The following is a 14,779-nucleotide window of genomic DNA, read 5'->3' as shown; positions in this document are numbered from 1 at the left end:
AGGGCTCTGAAAGCCCATATCAATGTATTTCATTGATTGAGTCACATGCTGACACTTGTTGATGGCCCAGCAGTGAAATATGTAGCAATTTGCAGAAGCGTTGCACTTCTGTCATGTTGACTGATCCTCAGCAGTCATCATTGGTCCCATTCTTGCAGGATCTTTTTCTAGCTGCAGTTATGTCAAAGATCTGATGTTTTACCTGATTTCTGATATTCATGGTACATTCATGAAATGGTTATACAGGGAAATCCCCACTTCTTTGCTACCTCAGAGATGCTGTGTCCCATCGCTCGTGTGCTGACTATAACACCACATTCATACTCACTTAAATCTTGATAACCTGCCATTGTAGCAGCAGTAACCAATCTAACAACTGTGTCAGACACTTGTCGCCTTATATAGGCATTGCCGACTGCAGCACTGTATTCTGCTAGTTTACATATCTCTGTATTTGAATATGCATACCTGTATCAGTTCCTTTGGCACTTCAGTGTAGCTTCTAACCAAAGTACAGATTACTAAATGTGTCTAAAAACAAAGATGATGTAACTTACCAAACGAAAGCGTTGGTATGTTGATAGAGTTGTGTTATGTTAGGCCTTAGAGTAGTTTCATATAGAAAAGGGAAACAGTCACATTCTTATGCTAAATCACGTTATAATGTCAACGTTTGGAAAAAAAAATTCTATTTAAGTTTTAAACTGACTCATGTTTCAGGATTACACCCAGTGCCCCAACAGTAGCTGTCTCCTCTCACTCACAGACTGTGCAGACCCACAGGATCTATAAACAGTTGGTGAGCTATAAAACTGTTGCTTCCTTAAGTAACTTCCAAAGCACTGTAATATGAAAAACTTATTTATGTGAAGCAAACAGTTATTAAAAATATTTTAAAACTTGCTTTCAAATCTAATAATTACAGCACAGACCATATTAACTCATTTATGAAGTAAAACAGATAGTAATGCTGCAAAATAGAACTGATTAGCCTACCAAATTTAAGTCATTTGTGCATGGTTTTTATCTCTGGGTATTTAGAGACTTGTACAAGGTGTGATAAGAAATGAGAATTTTTTAATTTTACAGGCTTTACACATCTGATTTTCAATATTTTTTTGTCTTGTTGGTATACATGTTCCTATTGCATGCTTGCATTTTCAGTCATTTTGAATATTCAATTAGTTGTTGACAGTTGGATAGATTATACATGTTTTCAGGTGCTTGACAAACTCATAGTTTTGAAAGAAAATGGATCAAAGAATTTGCATTAAATTCTCCTTGAAAAATGGGTATGAATAACATGAGGGTTTCCTAGGGGTATAAATATGTTATAGAGGATCAAGGAGATGGTAAAGATGATGGCCACCCTGGATGCCCTAGCACCAGTTACCAAGACACTGTGGAAGAAGTAAAGAAAATTGTACTGGAAAATCCCCAATTCATCATCAGAGAGGTTGCTGGTGATGTGGACGTATCCTCTAGCTCATGTCAAGCAATTTTTTTTGAATTTTTGGGCATGAAACATGTAGCAGCAAAGTCTGTTGTGATACTGTTGAAATTTGACTGAAAACAGTGTTATGTCGACATCACTGAGGAATTGCTGAATGAAGTCAACAATGATCCAGAATTTCTAAAGAAGTTTGTAACAGGTAACAAAACAAGCACAGCATTGAAACCAAGGCTCAACCATCCTAATGGAAACTACCGGAGAAGCCAAGACTGAAAAAAGTTTGACAATTTTGATCACATGTGTAGGTTCTTCTCACCGTTTTGTTAGATTACAGTAGGCTAGTGCATCATGAGGCCGGCCGTTGTGGCCGAGCGGTTCTAGGCGCTACAGTCTGCGCGACTGCTACGGTCACAGGTTCAAATCCTGCCTTGGGCATGGATGTGTGTGATGTCCTTAGGTTAGTTAGGTTTAAGCAGTTCTAAGTTCTAGGAGACTTATGACCCCAGATGTTAAGTCCCCTAGTGCTGAGAGCCATTTGCATCATGAGTTCTTGCCTTATGGTCATATGGTCAATATGGAATACCACCTGGAAGTCGTGTGCCATTTGTGTTATATCCTCTTTAGTTTGGCAATTGTCAATTATTTTGCTGCGCAAACAGCGAAACCCATCTACAACTTTTTGTGTCTCATGTTTCATAATGTAGTTGACTAAGATCATCTAATTTAATTGGTATAAACTCCATTACTCTCATTCTACTTTTGTAGATGTCCATTTGTAACCTCTTTTCAACACTGTCCCTTTCATTCAGTTACTCTTCTAAGTCCTTCACTGATTAATGACAAAATTACAATAGTATCACCAAACCTCAAAGTTCTTCTATCTTCTCACACAATTTTCATCTATTTTTCAAATATCTACTTTCTAGCTTGCTCGATGTACAGATGGAGTAATATCTGGGATGGACTACAACCTTGTCCTATTCCCTTTGCAATTAATGTTTGCCTTTTATGTCCTTTGACTCTTATAACTGCAGTCTTGTTTTTGCACAGTTTGTGTGTAACCTTTGGTTCCCTGCATTTTATTCATGTTATGTACAGAATATCAAAGAGTGTATATCAGTCAAAAATTGTCAAAAACTTTGTCTGAGTTGATAAATCCTGTAAAGGTAGGTTTTCCTACATTGAAAGACAAATAAGATAGTATGTGCATGGTTTGATAATTATGAACTGCTATTGGTTCCAGCTATTGTGGCAGCGAACTGATCGAGCGTGATGACTGCCTCAGCGTCAAGGTTGGATGCTGTGCAGAAAACACTCCTATGGTTTCGTGAGCATGGTGTTTCTGGAAGCTGCACTCCTATTCCATCAGAAATTCTTATGGTAAGAACAACTCATTCATTTATTCACACATATTCTACTCTACAAATTCCCATATAACTGTTAATCTTCAAGGATATGGCAAACTGTGGTACCAGGGTACCTATAGATAAAGAAAAACAACTGTGGTTGTCAAAGTTTCCTGTGAAAATGGTTGTGCATGTTATATAAGTCAGACCAAAAGAGTTTTCAAAAACGCTTTTGAGAGCATACTAATGCATTTAGACAATACCACTGTGACAAAATTTCCATAGCCACAGACATACAGGACTCAGTTCACAAAATACATGAAATAGATAACCCCCAAAGCCCTGTGCACCACAGTGTAGAGAAAAAAGCCCACTCTTCTAGAAGAACAGAAAATTTATCAAAGAAAATTTGAAGCTGAATTATGTAGCTACTACATTTTCCAGCAAATGTGCTTATACATATCTATTAAATTCTTAACAATTTTTTCAAGGACCAAGAATGCTAGCTATATTTATTTATTAACTAGCTGTAAGTAGCCACTTCTTTCTTTTCCATTTGTTTTCTGAATTGGGAAAAAGTGAAAATAATCAGCCTATTTGCATAACACCTAACATACTCAAAGTAGATTCCAGAATGAGATTTTCACTCAGCAGCGGAGTGTGCTCTGATATGAAACTTCCTGGCAGATTAAAACTGTGTGCCCGACCGAGATTCGAACTCGGGCACACAGTGCAGCAGAGTGTGCGCTGATATGAAACTTCCTGGCAGATTAAAACTGTGTGCCCGACCGAGATTCGAACTCGGGCACACAGTTTTAATCTGCCAGGAAGTTTCATATCAGTGCACACTCCGCTGCAGAGTGAAAATCTCATTCTGGAAACATCCCCCAGGCTGTGGCTAAGCCATGTCTCCGCAATATCCTTTCTTTCAGGAGTGCTAGTTCTGCAAGGTTCACAGGAGAGCTTCTGTAAAGTTTGGAAGGTAGGAGACGAGGTACTGGCAGAAGTAAAGCTGTGACTACCGGGCGTGAGTCGTGCTTCGGTAGCTCAGATGGTAGAGCACTTGCCCGCGGAAGGCAAAGGTCCCGAGTTCGAGTCTCGGTCGGGCACACAGTTTTAATCTGCCAGGAAGTTTCAAAGTAGATTGTTAGGAAGTAAATTTGGTGTTTTGTATTTGGGTTCAAAGATGAACATGTTTTGTGGTTGTCCAACAAACAAACAAACTGCATATAGTAGTGTGTGTGAAAAGCATGATTCATTTAAATCCACCCCACAACATTAGAATGTTTGCCCTTGCACTTTATTGATAGTCATACAGTAAGCAGATTTTACCAGAAAATGGAGCCTTTTGAAGTTGAAATTAATTCAGATGAGTGGAATTGGTGATGTGAATACTGACTTGCCATTTTACTTTACTGTTAATATGTCTACTTATATTATTTTGTTTTGGAGCTGTTCTGTGTGACATATTGTGAACAATAAGCAAATTCAGGACTTCAGTTGATAAATTTACACTTTTGTCTTGCTTCAACATTTTATCAGGAGGTTTAAACAATGTTTCACTTAATATTTGAGTGAATTAGTCTTTTTTGTTGTAAATGTTTGCTCTCTCTTACGTTTCTGTCTGGAAGTAGGTGCACTAGTCCTCTGCCTTTATTATGCTGCACAGCCCCTTGGTTAAGCCAGTTTTGCCAGAGTGCCAGTCAATACAGTGTGGGTCATTTACAAGTTGGGTTGTAGAACATTCAGGATTATTCTAGAAGCTTCGAAAACATTTGTTAACACCTGAAAATATGCATAAGAGCTTGAGAAAAGTGTAGAACAATCTTGAATCTTTTCCCTCGAAAAATAAGTTGAGCCAAAAGAAAAAGAAAATGTCTTGGTGACAATGACAATGTGATAGCGACCTCTTCAGACATTGGTGTCCCCACAGTGGCAACAACCATTGTAACGGACAACAGGGAAACTGAGGGTAGTGTCAGCCATAAAAATCATTGGTTGACTGTGTGTAGTTGTGACAGTATGGTCAACTACACACACAAACCCATTAATTCTTATAAACATACCAGCTGTGCTCATTTGTGCTTTGCTGTTGCTCACATATGCTTAAATGGAAAAGAAAGAAAAGAGAAAGCACACCTTTATAATGTGTGTGGGAATTGGATACACATCCTAATCTTCTTCTTTCCCCAGTCTCTGTCCCTCTCCCCCTGCCCCTTTCTTTGTCCATTTCCTCTTGCTACCCTCTCCCCCCCCCCCCCCCCTTCCTGCCATCCCTCTCCCCATCCATCTCCTCCTTCCCGTTTTGTATACCCAACTGCCCCTCCTTCCTTCCTTCCTTTCTTTCTTACTTCCTTCCTTCCATTCTCTGTCTCCATTTCTTCCCACTCATCTGACCATCTCCTCATCCCCTCTCGCTCTGACCTTAAGCTTGGTTTATTGTTATTGCAAATTCAGCTTCTGGTCAATGGAAATTTGAGATTTTGAAGTAGCAAACACCTAGATTTTCAGTTATATAGGTACTGTAAATTTTTATAATTGCAAATCTCTCAAAGTTTTTGAGTGAATGCTTTGAAATTTTGACACAACATTGCACTGGAATATGCATGTATTTTTATATACCTATTTTTAATATATATAATGCACAATTTTTTATAAATTTGATAATAGGGAAATGTTACAAAAAAATCTCAAAAGTTATTTCTTTATGTAAAAGAAATAGATACATAGAAACACACCTCTATCAGAATGCAACGTTGTGGCAAAATTTCAAAACAATTGGTCAAGAACTTTTCAGAGACCCAAAATTTTGAACAAACGAACACTTACTTTTGTATTTATATAGATATCAATATTTTTTATGTGTCTCAGCTTGTATGGAGCCATTTAAACCAAAGCTTCTCAGTCATGGAAGGAGTCACTACATTACATAACTCATAACTCATAATACTGTGATAAAAAGCCGCCGGAGTGGCCGAGCGGTTCTAGGCGCTACAGTCTAGAACCGCGCGACCGCTACGGTCGCAGGTTCGAATCCTGCCTCGGGCATGGATGTGTGTGATGTCCTTAGGTTAGTTAGGTTTAAGTAGTTCTAAGTTCTAGGGGACTGATGACCACAGGAGTTAAGTCCCATAGTGCTCAGAGCCATTTGAACAATTTTTTGTGATAAAAATTGGAAACAGAAATACGAAAAACTAAAAGAAAGATTTGCAGTAGAACATAAAAATGAATAACATATTACAGAGAAGGGCTATGTGAAAATCCTGTACAAAATAAAACTAGTATGCTAAAAGGCAGGCTTTCAACGTAAATTGGAAAATCTGGGATGTATATCACAAGTTTTTCAGTTTTACAGAAATTGTATGGAAAAAAAACCCTCCAGATTGATGAAATCCTTTCTGTATTATAGTTCAGTTAAGCACGTGTGCCATCTCTGAAACATGCATAACTATACAGTATAACAACAATGAAATTCCTGGATTGAATAATACATAAAAGATAAGTAGGCAACTACTCACCTAGAGCTGACTGATGCTTGGCACATAGAAACATGCCACTGAAAACAACATTTGTACTGACTTTCAAGCTCTTTCTCTTTCTCTAGTAAAAGTAATACACAACCACACAGACAGCCAAATGCACAGACCCACAGCTACTGTGAGACTGACTGCACAGTCTTGCTGCATCCTTGAGCCTGTGCATTTGGGTTTCTGTGTGTTTGTGTGTATATATGTGTGTAATAGAGAAAGAACTCAAAAATTAAGGTGAATACTGTTTTCTATTGCATGTTTCTACATGCCACTCATCAGTCTATAGGTGAGTGGTGGACTTTCCTTTATTTCTCACATTATAGCAGTTCAGTATCTTGTGTAAAGGTTGTATCTTCAAATATAATAAGCAGCTTTAAAATAATATCCTTGTACGTAAATTTCTGTCAGTGATTCACATGTTAACCTTCTACTGTGTAGCACCCTTAGGTTAAGTGTTATGATTTGGTAATAAGTTTGTGCTGATCAATTAAGGAACTACAATTATTTTTGGAGTTTATTCTTCTTCTTCTTACTTCTTTTTCTTCTTCCCCCTGCCTACCTTCATTGTCACAACATTCCCGTAGTGGAATAATTTTGTGGAGCAATGCACCTAAAGTGTATAGAGTATTTATTCCACAGAAACAAACAGTTCCTCTTTTTACTGGCCTTATCCCATGTCTTCATGGTATTGGCATGTTAAACTGTATTTGACAGTGTTAGTGGTAAAGGGGCTAGATGCCCTTCATGTCGCCAGCCCTTTGAAATGTTTACAAATTGTGTAACTTAGGTGGATGTGGGTACCAGTCTTGTAATCACTTACCCGGATGTGGGAAACCGCCTAAAAATCAAATCCGACCTGACTGGCTCTCAGACCCTTATTGTTAATCTGATGAACACATTCAAACTGGTGGAGGCACACTTCCCAGGAAGCAGTGTGCTAATGTGGGCAGCTGTCCAATCATATCGAACAGTTAGAATAGTGTATAAAACAGATAATTACACATCTTGCAGAGGCATACTAAATGCATTTCATAGGAAACTTGCTGGCATTTGGACCTGTCCTTTGATGAGCTAGAGTACACAAACAGACACACATTCTGACACACATGCATATACGTGTGTGTGTGTGTGAGCCTTTGGTTTTGAAAATGGAATTCTTGTTTCATAAATCACTTAATTTCTGTGCATTGAAAATGAGTTTCCTTATAACATAGCATACAAGAGAAAATATGTGGTACAAAGTGGTGGTAAGCATAAAAGAAGGAAAGAGCTCTTTAATGGTATTATATGACAAAAAAATAATATTAACTGGTACCAGAACTTCAGATCTCTGTACTTGTAGGTGTGACATTTGCCATGCATCTACCAAGCCACCTTACAGGAAGTTTAATATTGTACTGTTAAAAACAACCTTAGTCTTAGAGGAGTGTCACATACATATTACTGGGTTTGGAATGAGTGTAAGTTTTGCTTCCAGACTTGCATCTGTTGAAAATACCAGTAAAATGTAACAGAGTCCTCTACGAAACCTGTAACATGCCCATTTTGACATATGCATGTGGAAAATTAAGCACTAGCAGTGAAGACATAATAAAAATCCAGGCATCTGAGACGAGGTTTGTTCAGAGCATGATCAAAAACAGGCCCAAGTTGTAAGATAGCAAGACAAAATAACCTTGCAGTGACTGAGATGCTGTAGACGTATGCAACCCATGGATGCTTGTAGGCTACCGAGTGTACTGTATGATTTGAAACATGGAGACAAAGGACTGGTAGGAAGACCAAGACTCAAGTATAAGGAAATGGTGGACTCTGACATTGAGCTGACATGTCGTACTTGGAACCGCATCAAAGAAGGAGAGAAGTTTAAAGACCATTATCTTTGGAAAAGCCTCTTTTGCTGACCCATCGAATAAGGTGGAATGATGTGGGATGCTAATGACTTATATCTGTTGAAATATGCTAGTGCAGTTGACAAATTGCTGCCACTCCCTTAGAAAGATAAATGTACTCAATCCTGGCAATGCACGATTTCCACAATTTAATAAATTCACGGGACTCATAACCAGGCCTTCTTGCTTGCTAGGCAGAAATGATAATCATTACACCACCACAACACAATGGTCAACATTGCTGCTCGAACTAGCCAAGCTGAGTGTCCTCCCCAATTCATATCTCCAGCTTATTTTCCCTAACCTTGTCACTACTGTCACTATAAGATCCAAGAAAATTGTTGAAACTCTTTTCTGATTATTTCAGTCACAACTTAAATTTGTTTGAAGTGGATTATGAACCTACAGACAATATCAATAATAACTTCAGTCTTTTTGCAGATGGTGCAGTTATCGGTAATGAATTACTATCTGAGAAAATCTGCACAAATACCTGGTCATATCTTATTAAAATTTCAAAATAGTGCAAATATTGACAACTTGTTTCAAGTGTTCAAAAATGTAAACATGTGCATTTCATAAAGCACAGAAAATTAGTATCCTATGACTATGTCATCAATGAGTCACAATCGGAATCGTCAGCTTATACAAATATGTGGATGTAACAATTTGTAGACGTGTGAAATGGGATGATCACATAAGCTAAGTCATAGGTAATGCAGGTGGCAGACTTTGGTTCACTGTCAGGATACTAGGAAAATGCAGTCAGGGTTCAAAGGAGACTGCCTACAAAGTTACCTGTGTAGCCCATCTTAGAGTATCATACAAGTGTGTGGAACCAATACCAAATAGGATTAACAGAAGAATTAAATGTATACAAAGAAGGGTGACAGATTGTCACAAGGGAGCATCTTGAAAATGCTGAAAAACCTGAAATGGCAAACTGTTGAAGATAGATGTTGATTATCCTACAGAAGCCTGCTTATAAAGTTTGAATAACGGATATTAAATAAAGAATCTAGAGATATTTTTCATCTCATGTGTATTGCTCCTGTAGGGACTGGGAAGACAAAATTAGACTAAATACAGCAAACAAAGAGAGGCATTTAAGCAGTCATTCTTCTGCGTTCCATATGCAGTTGGAATGGGAAGGATCCCTTACGTATTGTACCATAATGAGTACCCTCTGCACTTCAAAGTAGTTTCCGGAGTACCAATATAAGTGTAGATAGCAAGAGAGATGAGAAACTGTGCACAAAGCAGCAGATGTGCACACAATAAAATAAACACTGCAATGTATCTTGAGCAGCAGACATGTGTAGAGTGGAAATGGAAAATTTTCCAAGCGCTAAATCTGACACTTGTTGAGAGAATGAAAAAAAAATGTATCTCTGTTTGAATATAACTTACTTGTGTCTATAAGGTTGAGGTGGTGTTTTGATACCATAGAATTATTCTGCCCACTGCATCACCACAAAAATAATGAGACAAATTAGAAAATAAACATGTTAGTAAGAATGTTTCAAATGTCATGCCAGGAAACTGACTGGTTCTAAGTGTCAATAAGAAAGATTTTACTAGTTGAATCTCGCAAATAATAAAACAGCTGTCAGCCACTGTTAATAATGCTGTTTATTTACAGAAATAGGGTTAGAGCTGACAGGTGTATCTTCAGACAGCTGTTCACATTTGTACTACATTATCTGTGATCTGTTTTTACGAGCAACTATCATAAACACCAATAAATGTAATACGAATGTGAACAGCTGTCTGAAGATGAAGCTGTCAATTTGAAACCAGTAATGCCATTATTTGTGTGAATCAGTAGCATTATTAACTGTGGCTGGTTGCTATTTTCTTCTTTGCAAGTACAGCTTGTGAAACTTCCTGGCAGATTAAAACTGTGTGCTGGACTGAGACTCGAACTCAGGACATCCCCCAGGCTGTGGCTAAGCCATGTCTCCACAATATCCTTTCTGCCAGGAGTGCTAGTTCTGCAGGGTTTGCAGGAGAGCTTCTGTGAAGTTTGGAAGGTAGGAGACGAGATATGGCAGAAGTGAAGCTGTGAGGATGGGTCGTGCTTGGGTAGCTCAGATGGTAGAGCACTTGCCTGCAAAAGGCAAAGGTTGTGAGTTCAATTCTCGGTCCAACACACAGTTTTTATCTGCCAGGAAGTTTCATATCAGCGCACACTCCGCTGCAGAGTGAAAATCTTATTCTGGAAGTACAGCTTGTATTTTGTAATCAGCCACAGTCTAAAAAATAGCTGGAAGAAAAATGGCTCTGAGCACTATGGGACTTAACAACTGGAAGAAAGTTTTTGTTCCAAGTGCCATTGATACTGAGGCATAACATTTTATTTGTGATAGTACAAATACAGAAATGAAGCATTAGATTTTTAACTAGTGGTATAGTGATCAAAAGCCACTTCTCTTATATTTTAAATTTTGGAACTCCAGAGGCAAGCACAGCTTGGCAGAAGACCATGTGCCATCTACTAACACATGTTTGAAAGACTTTCTCCATGGTTTGGCATTTGTGAAACAATTTCACTTAGATCGTTTTCATTTCTACTCTTCACAAGTATTAAGTGACTGGCAGGCATGTGCTTATACTTCGTTTCTTGTCTCTCTCATCAAACTTTCGTCTCTTCATTCCTCATACTTCAAGAAGCACAGTGGATTGACAGATTTGCTTCAGAGTGTCTAACCTCGCCCACTTTCTTAAACTCAGTTAATTCTTGTCCTAATATGTTCTACAGTTATCACAAGTATCAGCTGTGACAGTAGGGGAAAATAATAATAATAATTGAACACATGAAGGGTAGTTACAATAGATAAGTATTCTCAATTAAATGAGTGAATAGTTTTCTGCCTAAGTGAATTTGTCATCTTCCCGTATGATGTCATTGTTCTTAGTGGCACAATTATCGAGTTGCTGATTCCTCACTACAAGAGGTTATAGAGTTCACAGATACTTTCATAAACGAAATGTTTCAATGCCATTCCTCATCTATATCTTATCTTTTATTCTTACCAAACAAAAGCGCTGGCAGGTCGATAGACACACAAACAAACACAAACATACACACAAAATTCAAGCTTTCGCAACAAACAGTTGCTTCATCAGGAAAGAGGGATGGAGAGGGAAAGACGAAAGGATGTGGGTTTTAAGGGAGAGGGTAAGGGGTCATTCCTTAGCCAGCTTCATCCTCACCCACAACTTCTTCACTTTCGAAGGCCAGACATACCAACAATCAAAGGGAATAGCACTGACAGTAGCTAGTTGCATATTTATTAGGACATAATTATACTAGTAGTAACACAAGAAATGCTAGTCTTTGCTTTAAATACATAAAGAGAAAATTACACTAATGAGGTGGTTGGTGGTGAAGGCAAATCGTATGAAGAAAAATTATTATTTTATGAAATATTCAATGAATTGAGAGGGAAATTGCTGAGCTCTCACTACATGTAACTTTTGTGCAGTAATTCTGTTCTGAACCCTGAGCAGAGGAGATATACATATATTTTTATAGTAAGTGAAACGATCCATATTTTTTAAATGAATAAATGTACAAACTTAAGGTAAATAGCACATGTGTGGTCTTAGTACAAATTTTGTCTAGTGTTAGCAATATAGATCTGACTTGAAGGCACTTGTTGTACACTAAAGCAAATATGACAAAAATTCCTTGTTTCATTACCAAGGGAGTGGAAAGAAGTAGAAAGAATTTGATGCAATATTGCACAATGCGAGTTAGCAGAATGCTTCTTTCTGATATCATATGGCTGTTGTGAGTGCAAGAGATGCTACATTTATGAATGAATGTTCTTTTCTTTTCAGAAAATATTGGCTGTTAGGTGTTCAGATGGGTGTCCCCCTCCAGAACTGGTAGAAGTTTCATGTCATCTGCTGGCACGGTTGGCTGCAAACCCCAAAGTTGATGCAACAGAAGTACGCCTGCAAATATCAACTGCTTTGTGTTCCACACTTCATAAACTGCAGGAACTCCAGCAATTTGAAGACTGTGCTTCGAGAATACTCAAAAGGTAATTTTGGTTTAAAGTAGTGGTGTGGATGTGAAATTGCCACTGTAGATTTTTATAACTATATATTTCTTCTTGTCAAGTGACACTGTTTATTTCCTAGTCTAACAATTTACAAACTGAATATAATAGAGGGAAACATTCCACATGGGAAAAATATATCTAAAAACAAAGATGATGAAACTTACCAAACAAAAGCGCTGGCAGGTTGATAGACACACAAACAAACACAAACATACACACAAAATTCAAGCTTTCGCAACAAACAGTTGCTTCATCAGGAAAGAGGGAAGGAGAGGGAAAGACGAAAGGATATGGGTTTTAAGGGAGAGGGTAAGGAGTCATTCCAATCCCGGGAGCGGAAAGACTTACCTTAGGGGGAAAAAAGGACAGGTATACACTCGCACACACACACATATCCATCTGCACATACACAGACACAAGCAGACATTTGTAAAGGCAAAGAGTTTGGGCAGAGATGTCAGTCGAGGCGGAAGTACAGAGGCAAAGATGTTGTTGAAAGACAGGTGAGGTATGAGTGGCGGCAAATTGAAATTAGAAATTAGCGGAGATTGAGGCCTGGCGGATAGCGAGAAGAGAGGATATGCTGAAGGGCAAGTTCCCATCTCCGGAGCTCTGACAGGTTGGTGTTAGTGGGAAGTATCCAGATAACCCGGACGGTGTAACACTGTGCCAAGATGTGCTGGCCGTGCACCAAGACATGTTTAGCCACAGGGTGATCCTCATTACCAACAAACACTGTCTGCCTGTGTCCATTCATGCGAATGGACAGTTTGTTGCTGGTCATTCCCACATAGAAGGCTTCACAGTGTAGGCAGGTCAGTTGGTAAATCACGTGGGTGGTTTCACACGTGGCTCTGCCTTTGATCGTGTACGCCTTCCGGGTTACAGGACTGGAGTAGGTGGTGGTGAGAGGGTGCATGGGACAGGTTTTACACCGGGGGTGGTTACAAGGGTAGGAGCCAGAGGGTAGGGAAGGTGGTTTGGAGATTTCATAGGGATGAACTAAGAGGTTACGAACGTTAGGTGGACGGCGGAAAGACACTCTTGGTGGAGTGGGGAGGATTTCATGAAGGATGGATCTCATTTCAGGGCAGGATTTGAGGAAGTCGTATCCCTGCTGGAGAGCCACATTCAGAGTCTGATCCAGTCCCGGAAAATATCCTGTCACAAGTGGGGCACTTTTGGGGTTCTTCTGTGGGAGGTTCCGGGTTTGAGGAGATGAGGAAGTGGCTCTGGTTATTTGCTTCTGTACCAGGTCGGGAGGGTAGTTGCAGGATGCGAAAGCTGTTTTCAGGTTGTTGGTGTAATGTTTCAAGGTTTCCGGACTGGAGCAGATTCGTTTGCCACGAAGACCTAGGCTGTAGGGAAGGGACCGTTTGATGTGGAATGGGTGGCAGCTGTCATAATGGAGGTACTGTTGCTTGTTGGTGGGTTTGATGTGGACAGACATGTGAAGCTGGCCATTGGGCAGGTGGAGGTCAACGTCAAGGAAAGTGGCATGGGATTTAGAGTAGGACCAGGTGAATCTGGGAGTTCTTCTTCACTGTGAGTCCAGGTCATGAAAATGTCATCAATAAATCTGTACCAAACTTTGGGTTGGCAGGCCTGGGTAACCAAGAAGGCTTCCTCTAAGCGACCCATGAATAGGTTGGCATATGAGGGGGCCATCCTGGTACCCATGGCTGTTCCCTTTGATTGTTGGTATGTCTGGCCTTCGAAAGTGAAGAAGTTGTGGGTGAGGATGAAGCTGGCTAAGGAATGACTCCTTACCCTCTCCCTTAAAACCCACATCCTTTCGTCTTTCCCTCTCCTTCCCTCTTTCCTGATGAAGCAACTGTTTGTTGCGAAAGCTTGAATTTTGTGTGTATGTTTGTGTTTGTTTGTGTGTCTATCGACCTGCCAGCACTTTTGTTTGGTAAGTCTCATCATCTTTGTTTTTAGATATAATTTACAAACTGAGCTTCTTGTAACATTAGGACTGAAGTATACATGAATAAACTATCAAAAAAGCTGTAAAAATGTGTTATTCCAATAGAAAAAATTAAATTAGTAGTAAAAAACTCTTAGCTGGTCCCAAGAAGTAAGAAACCTAATATTTCAAAAATACTATGGTAACATTCAAAAAGACACACACATATACACTAATTTAGCAGGCATAATTTATTCCCTCTTTATCTGCTGTAATTTGAGTCAGCTATTTCTTATATTAAATAAACTTCTTATTACAGACAGACAAAATCACCCTGAGACAAAATAATGTTTATCATCATTAGTGTGTGAAAGGTTGTCTGAGTTTGGCATTTTAATGATTATGTGACTGAACCCCAGTGGCACTAATAGCAGACACAAACTTGCTTTGAAGACTGGTGATAGGTTGTTAAATGCTGAAATAAATGGAAGATAATTGATAAAAAATATCAAACATCTAATGGAAATTGTGAGTCTTGTTGTTTATGTTAATTTATTGATATGGCCACATGGGTCG

At 38.9% G+C, this 14,779-nt stretch overlaps 1 protein-coding gene across 1 annotated transcript in view; it reads left to right on the top strand.

Moving 5' to 3' along the window:
• Positions 1-704: 704 nt before the first annotated feature.
• Positions 705-14,779, top strand: part of LOC126106344 (uncharacterized) — a 261,730-nt gene continuing 247,655 nt past the window's right edge. Inside the window, exons 1-3 of the mRNA XM_049912595.1 lie at positions 705-799; positions 2,697-2,833; positions 12,068-12,273. Of these exons, the coding sequence (XP_049768552.1) occupies positions 2,726-2,833; positions 12,068-12,273 (314 nt within the window). The 5' untranslated portion in view covers positions 705-799; positions 2,697-2,725. The remainder of the gene's footprint in view (positions 800-2,696; positions 2,834-12,067; positions 12,274-14,779) is intronic.

This window comes from Schistocerca cancellata, chromosome 10 (genome assembly GCF_023864275.1).
Source record: "Schistocerca cancellata isolate TAMUIC-IGC-003103 chromosome 10, iqSchCanc2.1, whole genome shotgun sequence".
NCBI classification, from domain to species: Eukaryota; Metazoa; Arthropoda; class Insecta; order Orthoptera; family Acrididae; genus Schistocerca; species Schistocerca cancellata.
The sequence above is the reverse complement of the archived record's forward strand: the minus strand, read 5'-3'. Positions and strand labels throughout refer to the sequence as shown.